This window comes from Octopus sinensis, linkage group LG5, assembly GCF_006345805.1.
Source record: "Octopus sinensis linkage group LG5, ASM634580v1, whole genome shotgun sequence".
Lineage (NCBI taxonomy): Eukaryota > Metazoa > Mollusca > Cephalopoda > Octopoda > Octopodidae > Octopus > Octopus sinensis.
The window spans coordinates 42458821-42482572 of NC_043001.1; the positions used below are offsets into that span (position 1 = coordinate 42458821).

General features: G+C 33.5%; 1 protein-coding gene across 1 annotated transcript in view; it reads left to right on the forward strand.

Moving 5' to 3' along the window:
* LOC115212075 (glycogen synthase kinase-3 beta) overlaps positions 1-23752 on the forward strand; it is a 100478-nt gene that overhangs the window by 45442 nt on the left and 31284 nt on the right. Inside the window, exon 2 of the mRNA XM_029780883.2 lies at positions 6290-6480. Within this exon, the coding sequence (XP_029636743.1) occupies positions 6290-6480 (191 nt within the window). The remainder of the gene's footprint in view (positions 1-6289; positions 6481-23752) is intronic.

A 23752-nucleotide genomic window follows, 5' to 3' on the forward strand; every position in this document is an offset into this window, starting at 1 on the left:
ATTTTGTACCCTTATGTTGTGAAACAAGCATGTCTTTCAGCATAGATTCTAAAATTAAAAATTTTCAGTGAAACTCGCAGGGAGCTTAGGGTGGTGCATTCAATTCCTGTGGGTGGTTAGGGTTCCTAAAGGTTAAAAACCAGATGATACTTGTGCTGAAACTCTTTAAATTGAGAGCCAATCCCACTCTCTAAACAACATATGCATTAGTCCTTATAAGAAGAACTAGTCTATATATTTGGATGCAAAAGAAGTCACAGGTGTTACATGAAAGTTTTCCTTCTACAGTAGTGTTTCCCAAACTTTATGTGCCACATTGCAATATTGCCCAACAAAATTGTTGTCCTGTCATTGCCATTTGGACTAAATATATGGTCGTTTACAAAACCCTTATTGTGAGTTTAGTTTTGTTATTAGTGTGAATAGCTCTATATTATGCAGACAGATTAACTTCTGGAAACTTGCGCTTTCTTTTACACTGATTTTCATTTTCCCTAAATGAACCATTGATCAGAACTACCGATGCAAAAATAATTAATGATTGTATTATAAAGGAAAAAAGTAAAACTTTTTAATGAGAACTATGTCTGGTGCAATGCAGCTAGTGCAGATACATTTGGTTTCAAACTTGTGAACTTTAGCCGCAAGTCTTCTCGTTGTGTCACATCCTGTCCAATTCTTTTATGGGAAAGTAAAGTTCCAACATGGTTAAAACCAGGTATGAGGTAGGGAAGGCAAGCAAAAGTAATTTCAGATGTTTCCACAGATTGGGGTAGGAATTCAATATACTCTGATGCTACCACAAACTTTCTTTGCCATTATGACAATATCACATTGTAGCGTCAAAGAATCAAGTTGTGGAAATTGGAATTGACGTTTTTAAATGTTAGTCTTATACAACAGCAATTTCGAAATGAAGGTAGTGATAAATGATTCGCAATCAATGAGAGTTTTTGTTTCCTTGCAATAACTTATTCAAATCATTTAATTTTGTGAATATATCACAAAGAAAAAAGATATCGCACCTTGCAGCCATCAATGAAGTGGATAGTGGAGTATCTTCAAAGAAAGAGATGATTATATGAAACAGTTCAACAAAACATAAAACAGTTTCCTTTTGACAGCTACTGCACTTCGGTATAAGAGTTTAGTATGGGCCTCGTCATTTCTCAGACAGAGTTGATGGAAAATTTGATCAGACAAGGGACTGGACTTCAATTTGTTCACAGTCTTGATAACTAACTGTAGTGAATCATTCAATATACTGTTCATATTTTTTGCCACTAGATGCTGCTGGTGTGCCAAGCAATGAACAGTTAGTATCTGGTGGGTAATTTCCTGCTTTAAAAGAGATGAAAAACTTCTGTATCTTCCTATCATCGAAGGGGCTCCATCAGATGCACAGGCAAGAATATTACTGAGTGGGATATTATGTTCAAAAAGGAAAGACTTGAAAGTGTGAAAAATAATTGCACCAAGCAGCAATTTCTCTATGAACAGCATTTCTTCACAAGATTGAAGGTCTTCGCTGAAATACTGAACATATACCATCATCAAACATTGATTGTCCACAACAGTTGACTCATACACTTGTATAGAAAATTCAGAACGCTGAAAAATATTAATGAGCTGATGTTTGACATCGTTAGCCATTTCACCGTTGTATTGAGAAATTGCGTTATTGCTAAGTGGTATCTTCATTTTATTGGGTCTTTCGTGCATAATGGTTGACAAAACCCCTTCAATAACCAAGGGAAGTAATGTTTCTCCAATTGTGTGAGACTTCCCAGACTTAGCAACAAGCAATGCAATGTTGTATGATGCAATCAACTCGTCATTCTCCTGTTTACTAGTTTCCTGGAGTAGCGTGTTGAATCTGTATTTGCTTTTTGAAAGAGGAGCTCAGTTGCAAAAAGTATGATAACGTTTTGTCCTTCTTGTCAGAATGCTTTGCATCAAAGTGATACTTCAAGCATGAAGGATTCATTGCTTCGTTGGTCAATGTTTGACGGCAAAGAAGGCCCATTGGTAACTGACAGTTCTTAGGAGAGGGAATTTATCCAAACAATAAATAATCACTACTGTACTGTCGACAAATTTTCTTGAATGACGGCATCATTAAAGTGAAAATGTGGAAATGAATTTCTACAGACGGCATCAGAAAGATAGTATGGTATTCCCAAAGAGAAGAAGAAGTCAACAGAGCAGAGTCAGATGACATGTTTTTACTGGAGCAAATACAGATCTAGTTCGTTTGCCTGCTAGCATTTCAAAAATTAAAGTTTATTGAAAATTTTAGAATTTGGCACATTAATGTACCTTTCCAAGCTAAATTGCTGGAGTTATTCAACTTTTTCCAGAAAAATGTTTTAAAAAGTTATATAGGTTTCAAGTTTGATCATTCTCACCCAGTCAAGAAACATGATTTCAAAGCTATCATTTTGTACGGGACTGCACATTTTGTCCACATCCTGAAAATGGCACTTGTGTTTTGATATGAAACCACAGAATTGTGCCCGACATATAACCTCCACATAACTTTATTATTTTTCGGAGTTTTCAGAAAATTTTTGTGAATTTGAATTTTATACGTGGGACTTCATACGATTATACAAAAAAAAAAAAAAAGAAAAAATTGAGGTGAAAAAGAAAAAATTTGGGCTTATTAGGGTTGTCTGTTTAGTCACTCGTAGTACTGCTGGTAACTTATAACCCAATGACCTGTTGATTGGTCAGACTGTTGGCAACTAAAGTGACTAAATATACATACAGATTGACTGGTATTTTTATGTGCAATAGTGGTTATTTTGGGAATGTAGTTATGCTCTGAAGATTGGAAGATGTAGCAGTGCATCACTGAATACAATTTATTTTCTTAATTTTATAATTCATACTTTTATTTTCTTCTTAAATTGCACACTTTTAGTTTTGTGTATGATTTATTAATTAAACTTATCTGGATTAGGCATAGCCTGTTTTCATCCAAGGTAATACGAACATCTCTTTATTTAACCCCTCATTTGTTTATAATCTTTCATTGAAGCTATGAAAGGGAGATTCAGATTTAAGTCTGTTCATTCTCTTGCTCACTAAGTTTTATGCTACATTACTCTAGAAAGCTGAAAATGGATGTGAGTACATCATAGATGCATACACTATTATAAAATACATATTATGTGTAGTGTGTGTATGCTTGTGTATTTACACATACATCACACTATGGAGTCTTTGGAAGACTACAATCTCTGGAACCTTATAGGTCAGTTGATACATCTTAGGTACCATGGAGCATAATGCTTTTCAAAACTAGATCCTTTCAAACTACGTGCTCAGTGTCATCTCATAGTATTAGTATAATTTAGGAGCAAATGACAGTTTTGACTCAAATCTCATTAGATATGCAAACTTACTGGATACCCAATTGTTGCCTTCTGTGTGTGCTTATAATAGACATCGTATTTTTGACACTATTTTTACTTATACTTCATTCTTTTATTTTTGTCCAGTTTCTTTGCTTGATTGATTAATTACCGGATATGTTAGCAAATTATTTAAATATATATCCAAATAGTTCATAAAGTGGAATAAGTTGGTTTGTGATAGAGGAAAGGAAATGTAAAATAAAGGAGTAAGGAATTATGGCTGACTTTCGAATCATACATGCCTCATCCATAACTTGTTCCTTTTTTTATTTTTTTTATTTTAAATCTTTGGATTATGTTTTAAACACTGATTTCTATTCGTTAGTATGTGTGTGTACGTGTGTGTTAAAAAACATAATAAATGCACAAACAGAAAAATAGACACTGAAGGTCACCAAATTCTCGTCAGTTATTGGCCAAATGCAATTTCGCACCTTCAACAATATATATTTTCATTCATTAAAAAATTGTTTTAGATTTATATGTTTAAAACCTTGAAGATTATGATTCTGCATAAAAAAATGGAAAAAGAAAAATGATATATTTTTCAAAATAAGAATTTTTTTTTATTTCTTTATTTTACTTTGGAAATTATTTTGGCTTAGAATTCTTTTTTTTTTTTTTTCAGTACAATACACAAACTTAATAATAATAATTATTATTAGTCATACAGGTCAAAATAACCAGTGTAGGATCATAGATTTTGCAATTTCCTATAGTAGAGGGTCAGTACCAAAGAAATTGATAAAATTGAGAGATATCAGGGTCTAGCCTGAGAGCTGAGGAAACTGGAAGACCAAGATAACAGTTATTTCTGTAGTTATTGATGCACTTGGCACAACACTCAAAATGCTACCTAAAAGACTGAAAGAGATTGGAATTGAAACTTGCATTGTCAACCTGCAGCAAAGTCCCATTCTGTAGCCTGCAAGAATCGTAAGGAAAATTCTTGAGATTTGAGGAAACTTGTCACCAAACATCAAAATAAAATATCTACTAACTAAATTAGCATGCACTAGCATCATAATAATGATAATGATAAAGTATTAAATAATTAAAGCACTAGTATTGTACTCATTTTTTCAACAAAAATTTCTTTCAAAGAATTTTCCAGAGCAAAATAAACTCTCCAAAAAATGAATTCAATTAATGGACATTATATATCTTCCACTTTCTTACTTCTGACTATACTATAGAGGATAAAGTCTTCATTAATTATTGTTGGGTGGGTGCATGAAGTGAGGCTTGAATTAAACTGAAACACTAAAATTATTATCAATATTAAATTTATATGTGGAACTGTGTACATACTTCTGTATATTTTAATATTGCTAGTAATTTCTAACTCCTACCATAAAGGATCCTGCCCAAAATGCCAGACTTTTCACAGCAAATTAAATCAACTTTGTGAAATGATCCATCTGTTGACATGGACCATCACTTGTTTCCTTGGATTCTACTGTTTCACTGCTCAAATGCAGTTTTTCACCATTTGTTGAGGTTACTTGTCATCTTTTCCTGTGAGATACAACATCCGGAGTTCAGCCTCCAATGCTTCTTCACATCTTCCTCTTCAACTGATTCTTTCTATCTGGATCACTTGACTTTCCTTCACCCACCTTTCATCCTTCATATGCAACATATTTGTGCTAGTACAGTCTTCTCTTTTCCATACCATGGCTTATTTCCTTAAACATCCATATTTTCTCTTAGCTCACTTCTGTATTCTGCTTTCACACATCTACATTTAATCACACATAGGCATTATACAATTAACACTTCATTAGGAGAGAAGTAACCCTTTGTTGCCAGTAGAGGTAGTGGTTCTCTGAACTTTTTCCACTCTTTCCTTATTCTGGTTGCTATCTTTTTGCTGTAACCCCCTTCACTTCTAATTAGGGAAATTTGTGTGTGTTAATAAATATGGTCTTTTAAAAATGATTATTCAAAAGTATCAAATTTGATGATATAAATCATTGTTTCTCAACTACGGTCCATATAAGGTTTTATTGTTAAAATTTATGTACACTAAGTTGGTTATACTTCTACAACACAAAAAATATTTTAACAATTTTTGTTATACAATTCCTAATATTTAATTATAAAAATATAATAAGATTCTTTAAACATTGAATGGCTATGAGGGTCCATCTGAGTAAAATAGGAATCAAAGGGGTTCATAAAAGGAGAAAAATTTAAATGCTCATTAATTAAGATCAGAGGCATAGCTAGGTGGGGTTGGGGGAACATTGGGAATAATCTGCCTTGGGTAATGCTTTTATGAGATGGCATTTTTGGTCTGCTGTATAATCTTGTATATGAGGTAGGAATGGAGCCAGGGCAGCAAACTCAAGAGTGGCACACACTAGCTCACCACTGAATAAAATGATGAGAATTACACCACTTTCTTAAGTAGATATTTTAATCCAAAACTTTGTTCTTTTTCACTATACCCATGACAAAATTAAGATACATGTGATCAAAATACTACCAAGCATCTTGCATGTGATGTCATAGCTATTTTAGATTAATGGATGAAAACAATGTCTTTTGTTTTAAAACAATCATTCTAAATTTCGTAAAGACTTTATTTTTGCATTTGGTTTTAATTTTGAAATACCTCAAAATGATTTCAATGTGTTTCATAAAAAAATGCTTAAAAGTCATTTATCCTGGCATCGTCCTTTGATATATTTCTTGAAAGTAATAGCTTAATTTTGGTCTTGGTTGGTTCTAAAATATATTAAGTTTTAAAATGATGTGTTTTTGTCAGATATTTGAATTAAAAATTCATAAATTTCTGTATATTCTTTGAAAACAAAATAACAATAAAATCATTCTTAATTTCTTATTTGGTTGATTTTCAGATAAAGATGGAAGTAAAGTAACTACAGTTTTAGCCACCCCTGGTCAGGGTCCAGACCGACCACAAGAAATTGGCTATGCTGATACAAAAGTTATTGGCAATGGCTCATTTGGAGTAGTTTACCAGGCCAAACTTACTGATACGGGTGAACTGGTTGCAATCAAGAAAGTCTTACAAGATAAACGGTTCAAAGTGAGTTACATTTGATATTAATCATTAGCTTGTATCAGTTTTAACGTCTCATATTATTTCAACTACTTTTTATTTAAAATGTTACACTATAAAGTTTGCTTTTTATTTTTGTCTTTAAAAATTATCTTTGTGGCATTTTAATGTTTATCAAAAGTTAATCACCTAGATACTGGATGGTTTTTTAATAGATCTTTATGAAAAAAATAGTCATTAATTTGAAGGAAATCATTCAATTTGTTAGTAATTTTCTTGTTGATATTTGATAAAAATATGCTGCAGTGTTCTTGATAGGATTCAAAACTATGATGGACATTTGAAAATTAATAACTGGTCAAAAATTAATTTGAATTTACTGTTGTAATTTGGTTTACGAGGCTGACAAGAATATTTGTACATAAAATTTCCTGAAAAATGTAAATGAATTTTACTTATTACATAAGTTATCAATCAGTTCAATAGGTATGTTTTAGCAAAATGATCAAGCTCATAAGTAAAGAAGATAGATTTCTTTAAAATGAAGGAAGGGTATCATAAAATACTTTCTTAGAAATAATTATATGCATTGTTGATTAGCTTTAATTCATTTGTGCTTGAATCTGTATTTTCCTTCTGAAATTTATCCTGTCAGCTTTTGACACACTGCAAAATTTCAAATTTACAGAATTTATTGATTTACACAAAAAACATGAAAAAAGGATATCACTGTAATAAAATAAAGGGATTTTTTTTTTTTTAGGTTCTCCATTCCCTACTCTCGTTGATTTACCATTGTTTGCGTAGACAACCTTTTCATATTAAGAATAGAGGCTGCATATACAGTGCACCCAACTACATCTTTTCAGATCATTTAAAATACAAACTCGTTTTATTAGTCTCTTAAATACCATCATCTTCTAAGCAAATGACTATACAAAATAACAAAATGTCATTCCTTAAGTTGCTGAGAAGGTTTGACATCATACACTAAATGCATGACGTCTCTATTCAAAGGCAAACTTTGTCTTAATTGCATAAGATGATTTAACTACCAGAGAAAATTTTTTTTTATACTAATAACCTGCACTAAAATTTGAATGTTTCTTTCTTTTCTTGTTTTTGTCTGTACCATCATCTAACTTCATAAAACTGCTCGACACACTACAGGTGCTATTCATATGTGGGTTCCCTTCAAATAATACCCTTACATTTGGAAAATATTTTCTGTGTTTTGTCTGACTGCAGGCTGTATGAGCAAACATTAAAAACATGAAAAGAATTTTTTCACACAATATAGAGCTATAGTTTGTAAATATATGGTTTGACATTTTGCTAAGTATATTTTCAATGATTTTGGTGAAAACTCTTCCCTTCTACTTCTCATTAGAAATGGCTATTGATGCTATCAACTGCCACATCTGCTTCTTACTCTATTTTCAGTACCATTCTCAATTCTGTTCTCATATTCATCACTTAGCTTTTGTAGCTGAGAAGTTCAACAAATTGTCTAAATAGTTTTACAAAATGATGTGAAACCTCAAAGGCAACATAGCATTCATTTTTTAATATGGTTCTTGTGATTTAGCTTTGTATTTAAATTTGTTCATTTCTACTTGTTCTGTTTTCAAAATGAAACTTCTTAGGTCTTTTAAATTATCAGTTAATTACTATTAGTTTAATGTTACTTTTTGCCAAGATTTGGGAACACTTGTTAGTAAACAGCTTAATTATTTCACTGGATCGTCACCTTTTTCCAGTATTCATCACTTTAAGTGCAAGATATTAGGATAATCTCTCCTATGTCACATATCAATTCATCATTGAAATTATGAACGGATTAAAATTATTTGTATATATATTTTAAATGCAAAAATAAAAAATATTAATAATTAAATGAATACTTGATAAGGTTCAAATAAGTGTTGCAGTCCTATTTGTTGACCTCCACTTTCACATTTACTGTAAAAGAAAAAATGAACATGTGTATAAATCTGTATCTGTAATGATACACACATAATATATGCATCCCCACTCTCTCTCTCTCTTTCTCTTTTAACCTAATTCATGTAGGGAATTCCATGGTCCATAAATTAGGTAGTAAGAGCACTACTGGAGTTTACATTTTAAATGTAGTGTATTGATATAGTAAAGCTTGTTGCCTCACTGTCTGTTGATTGGCTAAAATTACCCAAGTTTCTCAACTTTAATCCCAAATAACATCAGATTCTTTAACTTACAAGATAAGGTAATTGGTTGATTGTAATCAAAATTCAGAGTTGCATTGACACACCAAAATTGAAAGCAATCTGGACAAAATTAAAAGGGGCCTCATTTTGCAAATGAAAAAGACTGCAATAAATTTCTGTCATCTGGCTTTAGAATTGAGTTGATACCTTTATATAAATCCAAAACTTTTGTAATAGCTTCGAATATAAATGATTTCAGATTTTGGCACATTGTCTGCAATCCAGAGGGAGAGCATAGGTTGATTACATCAACCCTATTACTCAACTGGTACTTATTTTATCGAACCCTGAAAGAATGAAAGGCAAAGTCAACCTTGATGGAATGTGAATTCAGAATATAAAGACAGATGAAATGCTGCGAAGCATTTTGCCCAGCATGCTAACAATTCTGCCACTCCACTGACTTCTTTTGAATAATAATAAAGGGCAGTGTTGAGTCCACACTGAGATTCATAATGATATCTGAAATAATGTTGTTTAACCCCAGGTCAAGAACTATGATCAAAAGCATTCCAGCTGGGTCCATCCCATTTTTTCCTGTACAGGAAACAAAGGACTACTTTATTCAATGTAAGACAGTAGGATACAATGTGTGATAGGTGTGGCTGCAATTTCTATCAAGTTAAATGATTAATTAGAAGCACTCCAGCGAATTTTTATTTGAATCTCTCAGTGCATATATGTTTAATGTATCTGTATTGAGCACTTTGTCAGTATTCTTCAGATATCTAATTTTAATTTGAGTTTTATTCATGCTTTTGTGTACTACACAAATTTTGTTTTCAGAAATATCTTATTATTTTCACTAGCTTTTTGTTTAATTATTTGTCTTTCAATATTTTGTTAAGTCTGCTTTTGTTAACTTTATCTTTCTTTTCTTTGGAATTGATAAAATAAATTCTGGGATAGCATTGACATCCATTCTATGCCATTTTCTGAATCTCCATAGACCCAGAAAAGTATTAAGTTGAAAAGTTTCCCCCTTACACATATTTTGACTTCTGAAAATTTGCATCCCAATTCTTGCCTTAAACAAAACCATAAACCCAGGATAATTATTTTTTGTACAATCAATTTTAATATTGAACAAGTGTTTTGTATTTGGATGTCTTCTTTCACACCTACTCACACCAGTTGATTTTGTTGCCTTTTTTTCTAGGATTTCTTGTTCTTGCAAACAAGTCATAGGCATGGCTGTGGTGCAAAGCTTGCTTCCCTATCACATGGTTCCGGGTTCAGTCCCAGTGCATGGTACCTTGGGCAAATGTCTTTTATACCCTCAGGCCTACCAAAGCCTTGTGAGTGGATTTGATAGAGAGAAACGGAAAGAAGCCCATTGTATGTGTGTGTTTTTGTATCAGTGTTTGTCCCCCATCACTGCTTGACAACCAGTATTGGTGTTTATGTCCCCATAACTTAGTGGTCCAGCAAAAGAGACCGATAGAATAAGTACTAAGCTTTAAAAAAAGTCTTGGAGGTCAATTTGTTCGACTGAAACCCTCCAAGGTGATGCTCCTGCATGGCTGCAGCCAATTGATTGAAACAAATAAAAGAATAAAAGAAAATCCTTTTCTTTAGAATTTGTAATTTCAAATTGTTTCTATGTTGGCTGTAGCATGGACTTTCAGTAGCATTTCAGAAATAAGTTGAATACTTCATTTTGCTGGCCCTAGTTTGGGAATAAGACAGAACCATCAGATACAAAAGAGCTCATGCTGTGTAGAATTGAAAGAATTTCTTCTGTGATACTTTTGTTTGAAGAATTCAGTGAAGGTTTGTGGATCAGACAAAATGCCTCCCTTTAGTTTACAATGCAAGCAGTTCTCATATCACATTTTTCAAATTATTTAGTTTTCAAAATAGGGTCCCAGAAATACTCTGTTACTCTAAAGCATAAGCTAAGCCTCTTTGAAAGAGAGAGAGTGTGTTCATTGTTTTACATCTGCTTTTGCATGCTGGTATGGATCGGACAGGCTGAGACATCGTTTCACAGCTGGGTGTCTTCCTGCTACCAATCATTTAAGTAACCTCTTACAACATTTAGGGACATGTGTACTCAGCAATTTTAATAAGAAGGAAATTGCTGCTGTATAAGTAGACCCAAAACATCAACAAATATTTCATCTCCAGTTCAGTCCTGTGTATCTAATGAAATCACTGTACTCTCAAAAGTCAATTCACATAGCTATAAATGAGTACCATTGACTAGCTTAAGTCATTACTGTAGCCAGTGGGCACTCAGTGCTGAACTTTGAACTTATTCTTCATCTGGCCTTGAGAAAGAAATGAGGACAATTTTAGTTCATTTAATTTTATTTGTTTGAAATGAATAATCATTTGTTGCTTTTTTCTAGGTAGGTTTGGGTTCTCCTAGATCAACAGAATGTCTTCTAATTTTCTAAAATATATTCTCTCAAATATCTTTCTGACATAATCTAGTCATTATTCCCTTGCATTTGTGTCCTTGTAGAAATAAGGTTTCCTTTCTAAAAAATGTAAAAAATCATACTTATGTTTGGTAGTTTTTCTGCATTATCAGCTGATGCACTAATAAATAAATTGGAGTTATTTGTCAACTTGCCAAATATACTACTTCAAGTCTCATTCACCTACTTGTTGACTTATTTACACAATGCTAAATTTCACTAGTTTCATATTTTGGTTTTCTCTATCTCTGAATGAGATTGCTTTTAGATTTTTAGGCTTTGTGCCCAACTTCAGACCTTTTTCTCAGCTTTCAGTTTTCACATTTCAAAAATGTGAGCAACAATTCTGTATTTTTGATTAGGTTATGGTCTTAATATGATTATCTCTTCAATGGGTAGGAATTGAAATAACGAGTTGTTTATATTGATTCTTCCCTTCAGGAACTATTAAGACTGATTGACTTGTAGAATTAGCCTGTGAAGAACTGCTATGCATTTACTCTAAATTTCATCTCAGCATAAATTATGCTGGCTCTTCAAAGAAATTATTTTTGCTGTCAAAAAGGAAAAAATAAAATATTTGACCTTCAGAGCTAGTTACTATATACATTTTAACTTGCATTATGAGCTACTATAAAGAATTAAACTTCTTTTTTCTAGAATTTCACTGAAAATGGAATTTAATTAACATGTCTAACATAATTGTTTATATAAATCCTGGCCTTTATATTTTGCACACTTGTATTGAAAATATAGTGAAAATATTTCAATATTTTGAAATATAATCTAAATAAATTACTCTGTAAGTTCATTGTTATTATTGTTCTGGCATTTCTGATACCATTTTCTTTGTAATTCTAGATACACGTGAATGAACACTTTCTTTCAATTTCTCTACTTTAGTGAAGGTTAATATCTTGATTGATATTTCAGAAATGCCATTAAAAATGTCTTCCAGAAATATCCCAAATTCTAAAGAGATTTTTTGATTTTATTTATTTACATATATATATTCTTTTATTGTTTTCCTTGTTTCAGTCACCATGCTGGGGCACTGCCTTCAAGGGTTTTTGTCAAACGAATCAACCCCAATACTCTTTTTTTTTTTCTTAAGCCTGGTACTTATTCTATTGGTGTTTTTTTATCAAACTGCTAAGTTATGGTATGTAAACACACCCAACACCAGTTGTCAAGCAATGGCAAGGGACAGACACACACACACACACACATATCTTTTATCTTTTACTTGTTTCAGTCATTAGATTATGGCCATGCTGGGGCACAATGGGCCTCTTTCAGTTTCCATCTACCAAATCCTCTTTCAAGGCTTTGGTCAGCCCAAGGTTATATTAGAAGACAGTTGCTCAAGGTATCACGCAGTGGGACTGAACGTGGAGCTATGTGATTGGGAAGCAAGTTTCTTACAACCCAGCCACACCTACAGACACAGAAATACAAGCAACAGCTTTTTTCAGTTTCTAAGTATAGTAGAAAGCACCTGCTTGAGGTGACATGCAGTGGGACTGATCTACAGAGCTATGTCTGCACTTATATATGTATGTAGCGGAAACTATCAACTACTTACATATGCATGTATGTATATGTGTGTGTGTGTATATATATATATATATATATATATATATATATATATTATATGGCAAAATGCGAGCATGGAAAGTAATATTCTTAAGATTATAAATCTGGAAAAGTACAGGACAAGTATCTCTTTCTCTCTTTCTTTTTTATATATATATATATATATATAATAAAATAAAAAATAAAACTAGCATTCATAAAATTATACAAATTTCACATTTGATATTACTGAAGAGAAAAAGAGTTATTTATAAATGCTTATCAATACAGGATTCCATTATTCCATATTATCTAAGTACATGAACTATATTTGGAATACAAGACAATATAACAGATTTTACGGTGGCACATAAAAACACCATCCGAGCGTGGCCGTCTGCCAGCCTCGTCTGGCACCTGTGTCGGTGGCACATAAAAAACACCATCCGAGCGTGGCCGTTTGCCAGCCTCGTCTGGCACCTGTGTCGGTGGCACATAAAATCACCCACTACACTCTCGGAGTGGTTGGCGTTAGGAAGGGCATCCAGCTGTAGAAACACTGCCAGATCTGACTGGACTGGTGCAGCTTTCGGGCTCCCCAGACCTCAGTTGAACCGTCCAACCCATGCTAGCATGGAAAGCGGACGTTAAATGATGATGATGATGATGAATATTATGGATTATTACAGAATACTACCCAAGGAAATATATATGGATTTAAAGACTCATCAAAAGCAGTAATTTTTAATTTATATTTCAAACAAACACCATTTTATAGTATTACTTCATATTTTTAAGAAACTACCATTCAATATGTTATACAAAATTCAACTTTTATATCTCTGAAGAGCAGAAGAGTTGTCTATAAATGCTTATCAATATAGGATTTCATTATATGGACAGCACTTCTGTGAAACAATTGTAAGATGCTTTAAAAACTTAATTCAAAACTTTTAAACTGTCATATACATTATATATTTATACTTATACATATTTACATATATTTTTATACATATTTATAATTTTAATACAACAATTATTTTACACATGTGTATATCTTTCTGAAGAATGTTCTAATATTGATTTCCTGATATTAATAATATAAAAATATATATATATACACACCTATATATATATTATATATATTTGTATATATATATATATATATATATATATATATGCCTACACACACACACTCTCTCTCTCTCTCTCTCTGCTGAATAGCCACCTGCTGTGCAGTTTCCTGCTAGCCAATTGATATTTTCAGATTGGATTCCCAATTGTAATAATTTTTAGGATTTTTTATGTCTAGTTATTTCTTTGTATAATAGTGCTCACTTACTTAGTATATATTACTTTCATTATATAATCAGTCATAATCTCTCTTTTTTAAACAAACATCACGGTAGTCTTGCAACTGAGGGAGAAGCAGTGTGTCAAATTTTACCTTCCCCTGAAGGCAACATAGAGGTTCCTATTCAGCAGACCATCTTTAAGCTTTGCAGTGTGTGTATGTGTGAGAGTGGGGAACCATTGTAAACAATGAGTGAAATGAAAAAATCGCATAAATAAAAGGGCATAACTACAGATGTATATTCTCCCAATTGTGTTTCCTCGGAACATCCAGAAAAATAGATCCTTTGTAACAAAATTTTCTACGAATACCATTTAGATCAGGGATAGAGAAACAGTTTGGTCGGCGGTCAAAAGTTTCCTAAGAAAATCTTCCATGGGCGGATCACAATTGCTAACTCTTATATGTGTGTAAATCTTGTATATATCGCTGTATAATATGATATACATTAATAAAGGTAAGTTTAACTCATTAAATTAATGCATAGCATCTTTATTAATGCTGCCACTGAATTTTGGATGTTTATATTACCTATGAGGTATTCTATACTTTTCAGCTAGTGTAGTTGGGTCTCAAGGAGGTGGTACAAACATAGCAATGTGTTTTATAGTGAAAACAAAGTTTCTATTCAAGTGGCAACTTTTGTTCGTGTCTGACCATTTTAAGTCCTAATGGAAACACGACCTTTGTTGCAAATAGGCATACAAATATTGTATAAATTTTATGATTGAAAAGTTTACTATATTTTGTACATATGAGTATAACAACCTGCGGGCACTATAAAATGGGCTCGCGGGCACAATTGTGCCCACAGGCAGGGGTTTCCAACCCGTTGGCTTAAATGCTGTGGCTTCAGAGTATATAGGGATTTATGGGAAATGATTTTTCCAAGGGTTAGGGAGAGGAGTTTCGGATTAGGAAGATCAAAGAAGTTGGAACTAATCTGTTCAGACTGGGGTGGGGGGACCATCTTTATATGCAAAAAGTTTTTTAAATTCTTTTTTTACACCCCCTCCCTCATCATCCCACTCTGGACCTATTTTGGCCAATTTTTGTTGTACTTGGTAAAAAAAAATATATTAATATTTTCAGAGGGAAAAGTGAGTGATTTAAGGGAGATTTGGCTGTTGTTTCTAGCACATCCCAAGACAACCCTCCATGTTTCTTTAACACTCTCGCATGTATTGATGTTTTTCAATATTTTGCTCCCCATAAATACATTTAATGCTAAAGAAAAGAAAATTTGAAAAATTACGAATTTTTCGCAACCCCATTCCCTGCCCCGATTGTTTCTGTTTATAAATTAAAATATTGGAGAGCCTGAGAAGGTCATTGCTGGCATTTATTCACAATAAGTTATGTAAATGGTAATTCATTTTAATAGCATACTTTTCTGTTAGAAAATGTTTTTTCTTAAACACACACATGGCTTTGCTTGATTGAGGTAGGGGTAAAAATTTTGATTACAATTTGTTTTTCTTGCTTATATCCCACCAATGGACCATGTCTATGTTACTTCAGTATCATCATTCTATAAAATGTGTTTAATGGGAGAAAAATATTGAAAAAACATCAATACATGTGAGAGTGAAAACAGAGGGTGGTTTGGGCTGTTGTAGAAACAATAACCAAACCTCCCTTGAATTGTTCACCTTTTCCTCTGAAAATATTTAGTTTTTTTGGGGTTTTTTTTTTTTACCATAAAGGCTCCTATGGTTTTTAATTTAAACAAATTGCCAAAATCAGCCAATATACTGAGATCAAAGTTAGTTATGCATTCATATTAGGCGTGTTCTGTATATTTCGATAAATAGATTTTCTTTATTTAAATCTTGTACAGAAATTGTTTCTTTGCACTGGTAGATGACGAAAACTGTGAAGTTTGGTTGGATATTACTTGTACATCTCTCTGTGTTCACTTGAAGGAATCTGTCTATTGTGGTAAATGAATGTGTTCTTATGTTGTGTGGTTCTCTGTCTATGTGCCATATGTGTCTGTCTTGTTTAGTTATGTCCACAAATGAACAAGTTATAACATAAATTAGATTCTTGGAGGCACAAGTGAAGTTGCTTTTAATTATGAACCTCTCTCCTTCTTTGAATAGGAATTTCAACACACACATGCATATATATATACAATTGCAGCATGGAAGGTGTTTATAATCCATTTAAGAAACACACAAAAAACGTTAGATACACTTCAACTTTAAATTTAATTTGTCAAAATATTTTCGTCGCTTTGAGACCGCAACCTGTTTACTGACAAATTAAATTTAAAGTTGAAGTGTATCTAACGTTTTTTGTGTGCTTCTTAAATGGATTATAAACACCTTCCACGCTGCAATCGTTTTCGTTCTAGCACGTGATCTCAAATCATTCGCTTGCTATGCAAGTACATGTCCATAATATATATATATACTCTTACTCTTTACTCTTTTACTTGTTTCAGTCATTTGACTGCGGCCATGCTGGAGCATCGCCTTTTAGTCGAGCAAATCGACCCCGGGACTTATTCTTTGTAAGCCCAGTACTTATTCTATCAGTCTCTTTTGCCGAACCGCTAAGTGATGGGGACGTAAACACACCAGCATTGGTTGTCAAGCAATGCTAGGGGGACAAACACAGACACACAAACACATACACACACATATATATACATATATACGACAGGCTTCTTTCAGTTTCTGTCTACCAAATTCACTCACAAGGCATTGGTCGGTCCGGGGCTATAGCAGAAGACACTTACCCAAGATGCCATGCAGTGGGACTGAACCCGGAACCATGTGGTTGGTTAGCTAGCTACTTACCACACAGCCACTCCTGTGCCTATATATATATATATATATATAACGTGATGCATATATGCCATTTGAATATGGCTAACCCAAAAGGGTGGATGCTACTGTAGTTTGTAGCCCCAGGAAGACACCTCCTCCCGCTGGCTATAGACACACTATCTGTGTCCTGTCAGTATTTGTGAAGGGGAGTCATCCTCCCCGTCTTCAACACATGATACACACGTACCCGAGTTTATAACTCGCTCTGAGATTTATCATTATATATATATATATATATATATTACATTAAAAATTGATATTTATAGTCTTGTTGGTTTCTTTTTAATTTGTCATTTCACATTTGGTTATCAGTTCACTTGTATTACTATTCAATCAGTAACAAGAAAAGTCTGTGACACCTTTAAAATGTTGGTTTGCTTTTGCATCTTCTCTAAAATATACAAGTTTGTATGGAAGATGAATGCTATTACAGGTATTTAAGTAGGGTTCCCTGTTAAACATTTGTGGCATTCATTCATCTGTGTATTTTTCTTTTGGGGTTTTTGTTGCTTGTAAAAGTATCTTCAGAGAAAGATTTCTAATCAACCACCAAAATGTAGATGTGTTGACAATGAACAAAAGATTGTCTTAAAATCATTTAAGGAACTAATATCTGAAACAATACTTGAAATTTAATTTTATTTATGGTATGGTCGTTTCTTTCCATTAGATAAAATTATCAAGCAGAAACGTGTGAAAAGAAATTGTATAAAATAATATTTTCAAGTATTTGCTACTACTACCATCAAAATCTGCACCCACAGCTCAAATATTTATTAGAACCCACTTTACTCAGGCTCTAATAATTATGAAATAATTTACTTTGCTATGTAATTGACAGCAGCGTATAATTTTCACTGTTTCAATTCATAAAGCTGTTAACAGATACTGCAAGCAGTTGGGCATTCTATAATTAACGAGTTTAATAATGTGCTGCACTCAGTTCAAATATTCTTTTGTGGATTGCAGAAGACAATAGAAAATCACTTGTTTTCTTTACTATGCATCATCATTTTCCTTAATATTTAAAATCTGTTGGTCTTGATTACATGCTAGTCACCATGTTACCTTCAGATACTGTATTCTTGAACTGCTTTTTTATCACTTCAAACTTCTTGCGCATCTAACTAGATTTGAAAGCCTACAAGTGTTATTATATACACATAACATACTTTTGGATCATGTGACACAGCCTTTTTATTTTTATCTTTAACCATGTCTCAGCCATTAAAAATCCAAAATCATTTTCTAGTCAATGAACATCTCTCTTTTCTACTTGCAGTTGAATTAAATTTTACTAGTATTTATAAAATGCATTTTCTACCTTAACATAAAGACTTACTTGCAGTTCATTCCTCAAGTCTTTTTACTATCACATTCATTTAGTAAACAACAGTATTTATTCACCCTCTTTGGTCATAAACTTCACTGGAAAATGCTCATCACTAGAATAATTAAAAACAAATCAGGTGAAAGCTTCCTGCAAATGAATTTGAGTGACTCTTGTAAACATGTACTATTAGACTCCTTTTGAATATACATATGAAGTATGACACCTAATTCCCAATGAAGTACAGAATTCTAAATCACTAGAGTCAAAGAAATGTAGGCCATTTCATTAAATTGACTAAAATGTTGGGTCAAAAGTCTTTGGAAAGATATGCTTTGTCACACCAAAATATGTTTGAACATATCCTCTTGCTGACCTGGAATTTCAATTTGTCTATTGTGACATACAGATATACATTAGTAACTAATGTTCATTGAAATTTTTGTCCACTGGTAATTGTCAACCATTTTAGAGAGATTTTATAAAAAGTTGCAAGATTTCAACTCCATTTAAGAGTGATTTTATGCTTTTTGCTTCTCCTGTCTTTCTTATTGTGACTAATAGTATTTTTCTATCCATTTTATATCTTTTAATGTCTCATTGAACATTTCTGAAACCTTTTAATGAAATATTCATCCCATTAGAAGACTATACTAATTGATTTTGTAAAGGATTTAGTTTTAATTAGATATTCTTTTAATTTTCATGAAAAATTTATTCTCATTGATGACAATTTCTATTTAGAAGTCAAGATTAACAGTAATGTGTGTGTATGTGTATGTATATATATATATATATATATATATATAAAGGGTAAACAGATTACAGTAAATTTATTATAGTACTGTCACCATACCCTTTAAGATTGGTTAGCATTAATTTTTTTTTTTTTTTTACAGAAGGTCACTGGAAAAGAAAAATGTTATAATTAACATGGTGTCTATGTATCAGAAAAGGTCAAATTATGTTGTAATTAGGTAACATTAGAATGATTATTTTTGACAATAGAATAGTAACAAAACATCTTGACATTGTTCTGTAACTTATATACCATGTGACTTTTAATCAAATCTTTTGATTAAATCTTATTGTTATGACTAAACCCAAGTTGTTTAAGAAAATATATGAACGTAAATAAACTCTTCAGCTCATTAAAAGATTTTCTTTTTTCACTTATACCTTTTAATTTAAGGACATTTAGTCATATTTGGCATCAGTTCAACAGTAGAACTTAATATATTCATCCCATTTGTGAACATTTTGTAAATTGTTTAGTTATACTAAAATTTGAGGATATCCTAAACAGGTTAGTACTTGTTTAATACATATAGTTGTATGTGATCATCCAACTTGTGAAAAATATACTTCTCAATTTGCACTGGTCACGGGCATGGCCCAGGATTAAAAAGTTTGCTTAGAATCACATGAGTCTAGGTTTGATCCCACTGTAATCTTTTGGACAACTATCTTCTCCCATAAGTTTAAATCAATCCAAGTCTTGTAAGGGAAAATATGTATATGCAATTTATGCAGAAACTTATTGAATGAACTGTACCATTTCTTGAATGGTAGACATAATCCAGTGCCTAGTTTGACACCATCATCTTCAGCAAAGTCTAGTTTGCTACAAGAATTTGGACCAAGTCTCCTGCCTAAAGATAACCCATGAGTCTTGGTTCTTTTTTTTCCACTGACCTTAGAGCCCCCAAATGGTTGTAAATGTTGCCCTCACTCTTCTTGCTAAGTCAACTCCTTGCCTGCCAAAAAACTATCAGGTAATGATAAAAGATGTGAGGGTCATGACTAGGCTGTCTTTTGATGGTAGGTCTGTCCTGGCTGACCTGGGATAAACAACATCATCATAAGGTTTGCTTTTTGTAATAGCATATTTTGATCGAATTTGTAGTATTGTATAGTTTCCTTTTTTTTTTTTCATTAGTAATTCTTCTGTTGTTTCATGCGGTCTCCATTTATATATTCATTATTGACCTACTATCAGCAAAATTCTTCAGTAGTTCATACATTATCTTAAACTGCCAGGGTTTAACCAGAATTATCTGCATTTTTGTCAGACTTGGTTACCATCATATAATTTTTATTACACACCAAAGTTTTTATATTATCCAGTGCTTTAAATTACAAACTTCGCTTTTAATTATTTTACATATACATTAACTTTCTTACTCATATTATAATACATTCAGCTATGTGCATTCTCCATTTGTTGAAAATATCCTTTTATTGTCCAACTTTCACAACTATTTATCATCACACTTCCAATATTTGACTCATACAATTTACCTTTTTTGCAAAAAAATAGATCTTGTATTCTGTAAGAACCAAATGTTCTCAAGACTTCTGGTTATAATAGGTTCTAACTACTTCACTATCCCTATTTCTAACTCTTATGCAAGAAACTCAAGAAAACTTATTTAATATTTCCAACTATAACTGCATTTTTGCCAAGTTGTGCCTGATGCTATAGAGCTGTAGAAATCCCAACCATTAATTAAAACCATGAAATTTGTCAAAATTCTGTTAGTCTTGAATTTATTCTATCATAGAAATGAAGTTATTTGAATATCAGAGTGGTGGTGGGCTTCTATTTCTGAAGTCCACATTTAGTCCTTTTAATATACAATTAAAAAAGCCTGCACAACCTAATAATCAAAACCTAACAACTTTCAAATGTCTTCAAATCAAATAAGCAATATGAATAATTTTTAGGAAAAACTTGCAGTTTTTTCATTAGAAATATGGCATCTGTTCTTAATTGAAACCTAGAATTCATGTGGTTTCTTTTCTGCTCTAGCCTAACTATTACCTTCATTTCTGCTCTAGCCTAACTATTACCTTCTGCTCTAGCCTAACATTACCCATTTCATTTGGTTTAGCAGTTTTAAAACTTACTCATGAAGCAGTTGATCAAGGTGGTAACTGGCTTATTAAAATAACAAATTAATGTAGAAGATTATATTGCTATTTTGGCAATTTTTTAAAGTATCTTATATTTTGGTTTCTTTTGAATTTAATGTATCAGGCTTGACCACTTTCCATTGGGGTTTTTTTTTTTTTTTTTTTTTTTTTTTTTGGCAGGAGTTTTTGTCAGGCACATAATCATACCATAATAGTCTTTGTTTACAGTTACTATTTTAAGATTTTATCAAAAACAAATAGCGTTTTGACTAATATTCCTTCTTAGGAATTTCTCAAGTCCTCTGGCATCTGACCTTTCTGAGATTCATCTAACGGAAACCAATGGTTTCATCATCACCATCACCATCATTTAACGTCTGTTGTCTATGCTGTCCATGGTTGGACAGTTTGACCAGGGCTGGTAAGCTAGAAGGCTGCACCAGACTCCAGTCTGATTTGGTATGATTTTCTATGGCTGGATGCCCTTCCTGATGCCAACCACTCTGAGAGTGTAATGGGTGCTTTTACAAGCCATTTGCGTGACACCAGTATCTGTCACAACTGATTTTGCTTGGCTTGATGAGTCTTCTTCTCAAGCACAATTTAATACCAAAGGTCTTGGTCGTTGCCTCTGTGAAGCCCAACGCTCAAAAGGAACTCAGCCACTTTGCTTCCCTGAGGCCCAATGCTTGAAAGGAACTCAGCCACTTTACCTCTGTGAGGCCCAACGTTTGAAAGGAACTCAGCCTCTTTGCCTCTGTGAAGGAACTCAGCCACTCTGTGAGGCCTAACGCTTGAAAGGAACTCAGCCACTTTGCCACCGTGAGGCCCAAAGCTTGAAAGGTACCAGTTATGTGACACCAACATTGGCCATGGCTATGATTTCACTTGGCTTGATGCGTCTTCTCAAGCACAGCATATCGCTGAAGGTCTCGGTCACTAGTCATTGCCACTGTGAAGCTCAAAGTTTGAAGATCATGCTTCACTACCTCATCCCATGTCTTCCTGGGTCTACTTCTACCACAGGTTCCCTCCACAGAGATCAGCACTTCTTTACACAGCTGTACTCGTCCATACACATCACATGACTATACCAGCGCAGTCGTCTCTCTTGCACACCACATTTGATGCCTTTTCATCATCATTTAACATCTGCTTTCCATGCTAGCATGGGTTGGACGATTTGACTGAGGTCTGGTGAACCAGACTCCAATCTGATCTGGCAGAGTTTCTACAGCTGGATGCCCTTCCTAACACCAACCACTCCGAGAGTGTAGTGGGTGCTTTTACGTGCCACCGGCACGAGGCCCAGTTTGGTGGTACTGGCAGTGGCCACATCCAAATGGTGCTTTTTACATGCCACCTGTACAGGAGCCAGTCCAGCGGCACTGGTGACGACCTCGCTTGAATGTTTCACATGCCACCAGCACAAGTGCTCTTTTCTCTCAAGATGCATGCACACTGACATTGCACATCCAGCAAAAAATACTGGCTTCATTTCTTTCAAACCTATACATATTCTCAGCTGTCACAGCCCATGTTTCACTGCCATGTAGCATAGCTGTTCACACACAAGCATCATATAATCTGCCTTTCACTCTGAGAAAGAGGCCTTTTGTTGCCAGCAGAGGTAGGAGCTCTCTGAACTTTGCCCAGCCTAATCTTATTCTCACAGCTACGCTTTCAGAGCATCCACCTTCACTACTATTTTGGTCACGTAAATAACGAAAGCTATCTACTACCCCTAGCTTGCTCCCCTGGCAGTTGATACCTGTGCATCTTCCATATACAAAAGCTATTTTCCCTGTTAACCTTCCTCTGATATTGCTGCACCTTTTATGTGTCCAAAGCTTACATCATATGGAGGAGTCTCTACCTACACCTTTTCTACAGATCAAGCAGGGCCATTTACCTGAAGGGATTCATGATTTGTCTGTCTTCCTAATTACTAAAACTTTGGTTTTTGCTAGGTTAATTCTAAGGCTCTTCGATTCTAGACCTTGCTTCCATACCTGGAACTTCTCTAGTTCTGGTTATGATTCATCAATAAAAGCAAGGTTATTGGCATAGAGGAGCTCCCAGGGGCAGCCTGTCTTAAATTACTCTGTTATTGCCTGGAGGACTATGATGAACAAGAGGGGACTGAGCACCGATCCTTGGTGAACCCCTACTTGTACCCTGAATTCTTCACTGTACTCATTGCCAACCCTTACTAGTAGCATCCCTGTACATTGCTTGTACAGCTCTCACCAACCACACTTCTATCCCTAGTTTCTGCTTTGACCACCAGATAAAGGATCAAAGTTTTTCTCCAAGTTAACAAAGGCCAAGTGCAGAGGTTTATCTTTGGCTATGTATTTATCCTACAATTGCCTTAGCAGAAATATAACATCAGTGGTGCTTCTCCCTGGCACAAAACCAAACTGCATCTCATCTAAGCTAACTCTCTCTCTCTAATTAGTTGGGTTATGACTCTCTCTCTGTAATTTTCATCACCTGATCCAACAATTTGATTTCCATGTGTTTTTTGTCTCATTATTTTTCTTAAACTTATTCCAAATAAATATAAATCTTTCAACTCTCAACATTCTAGTTCCAAAACGAAGGGAGCT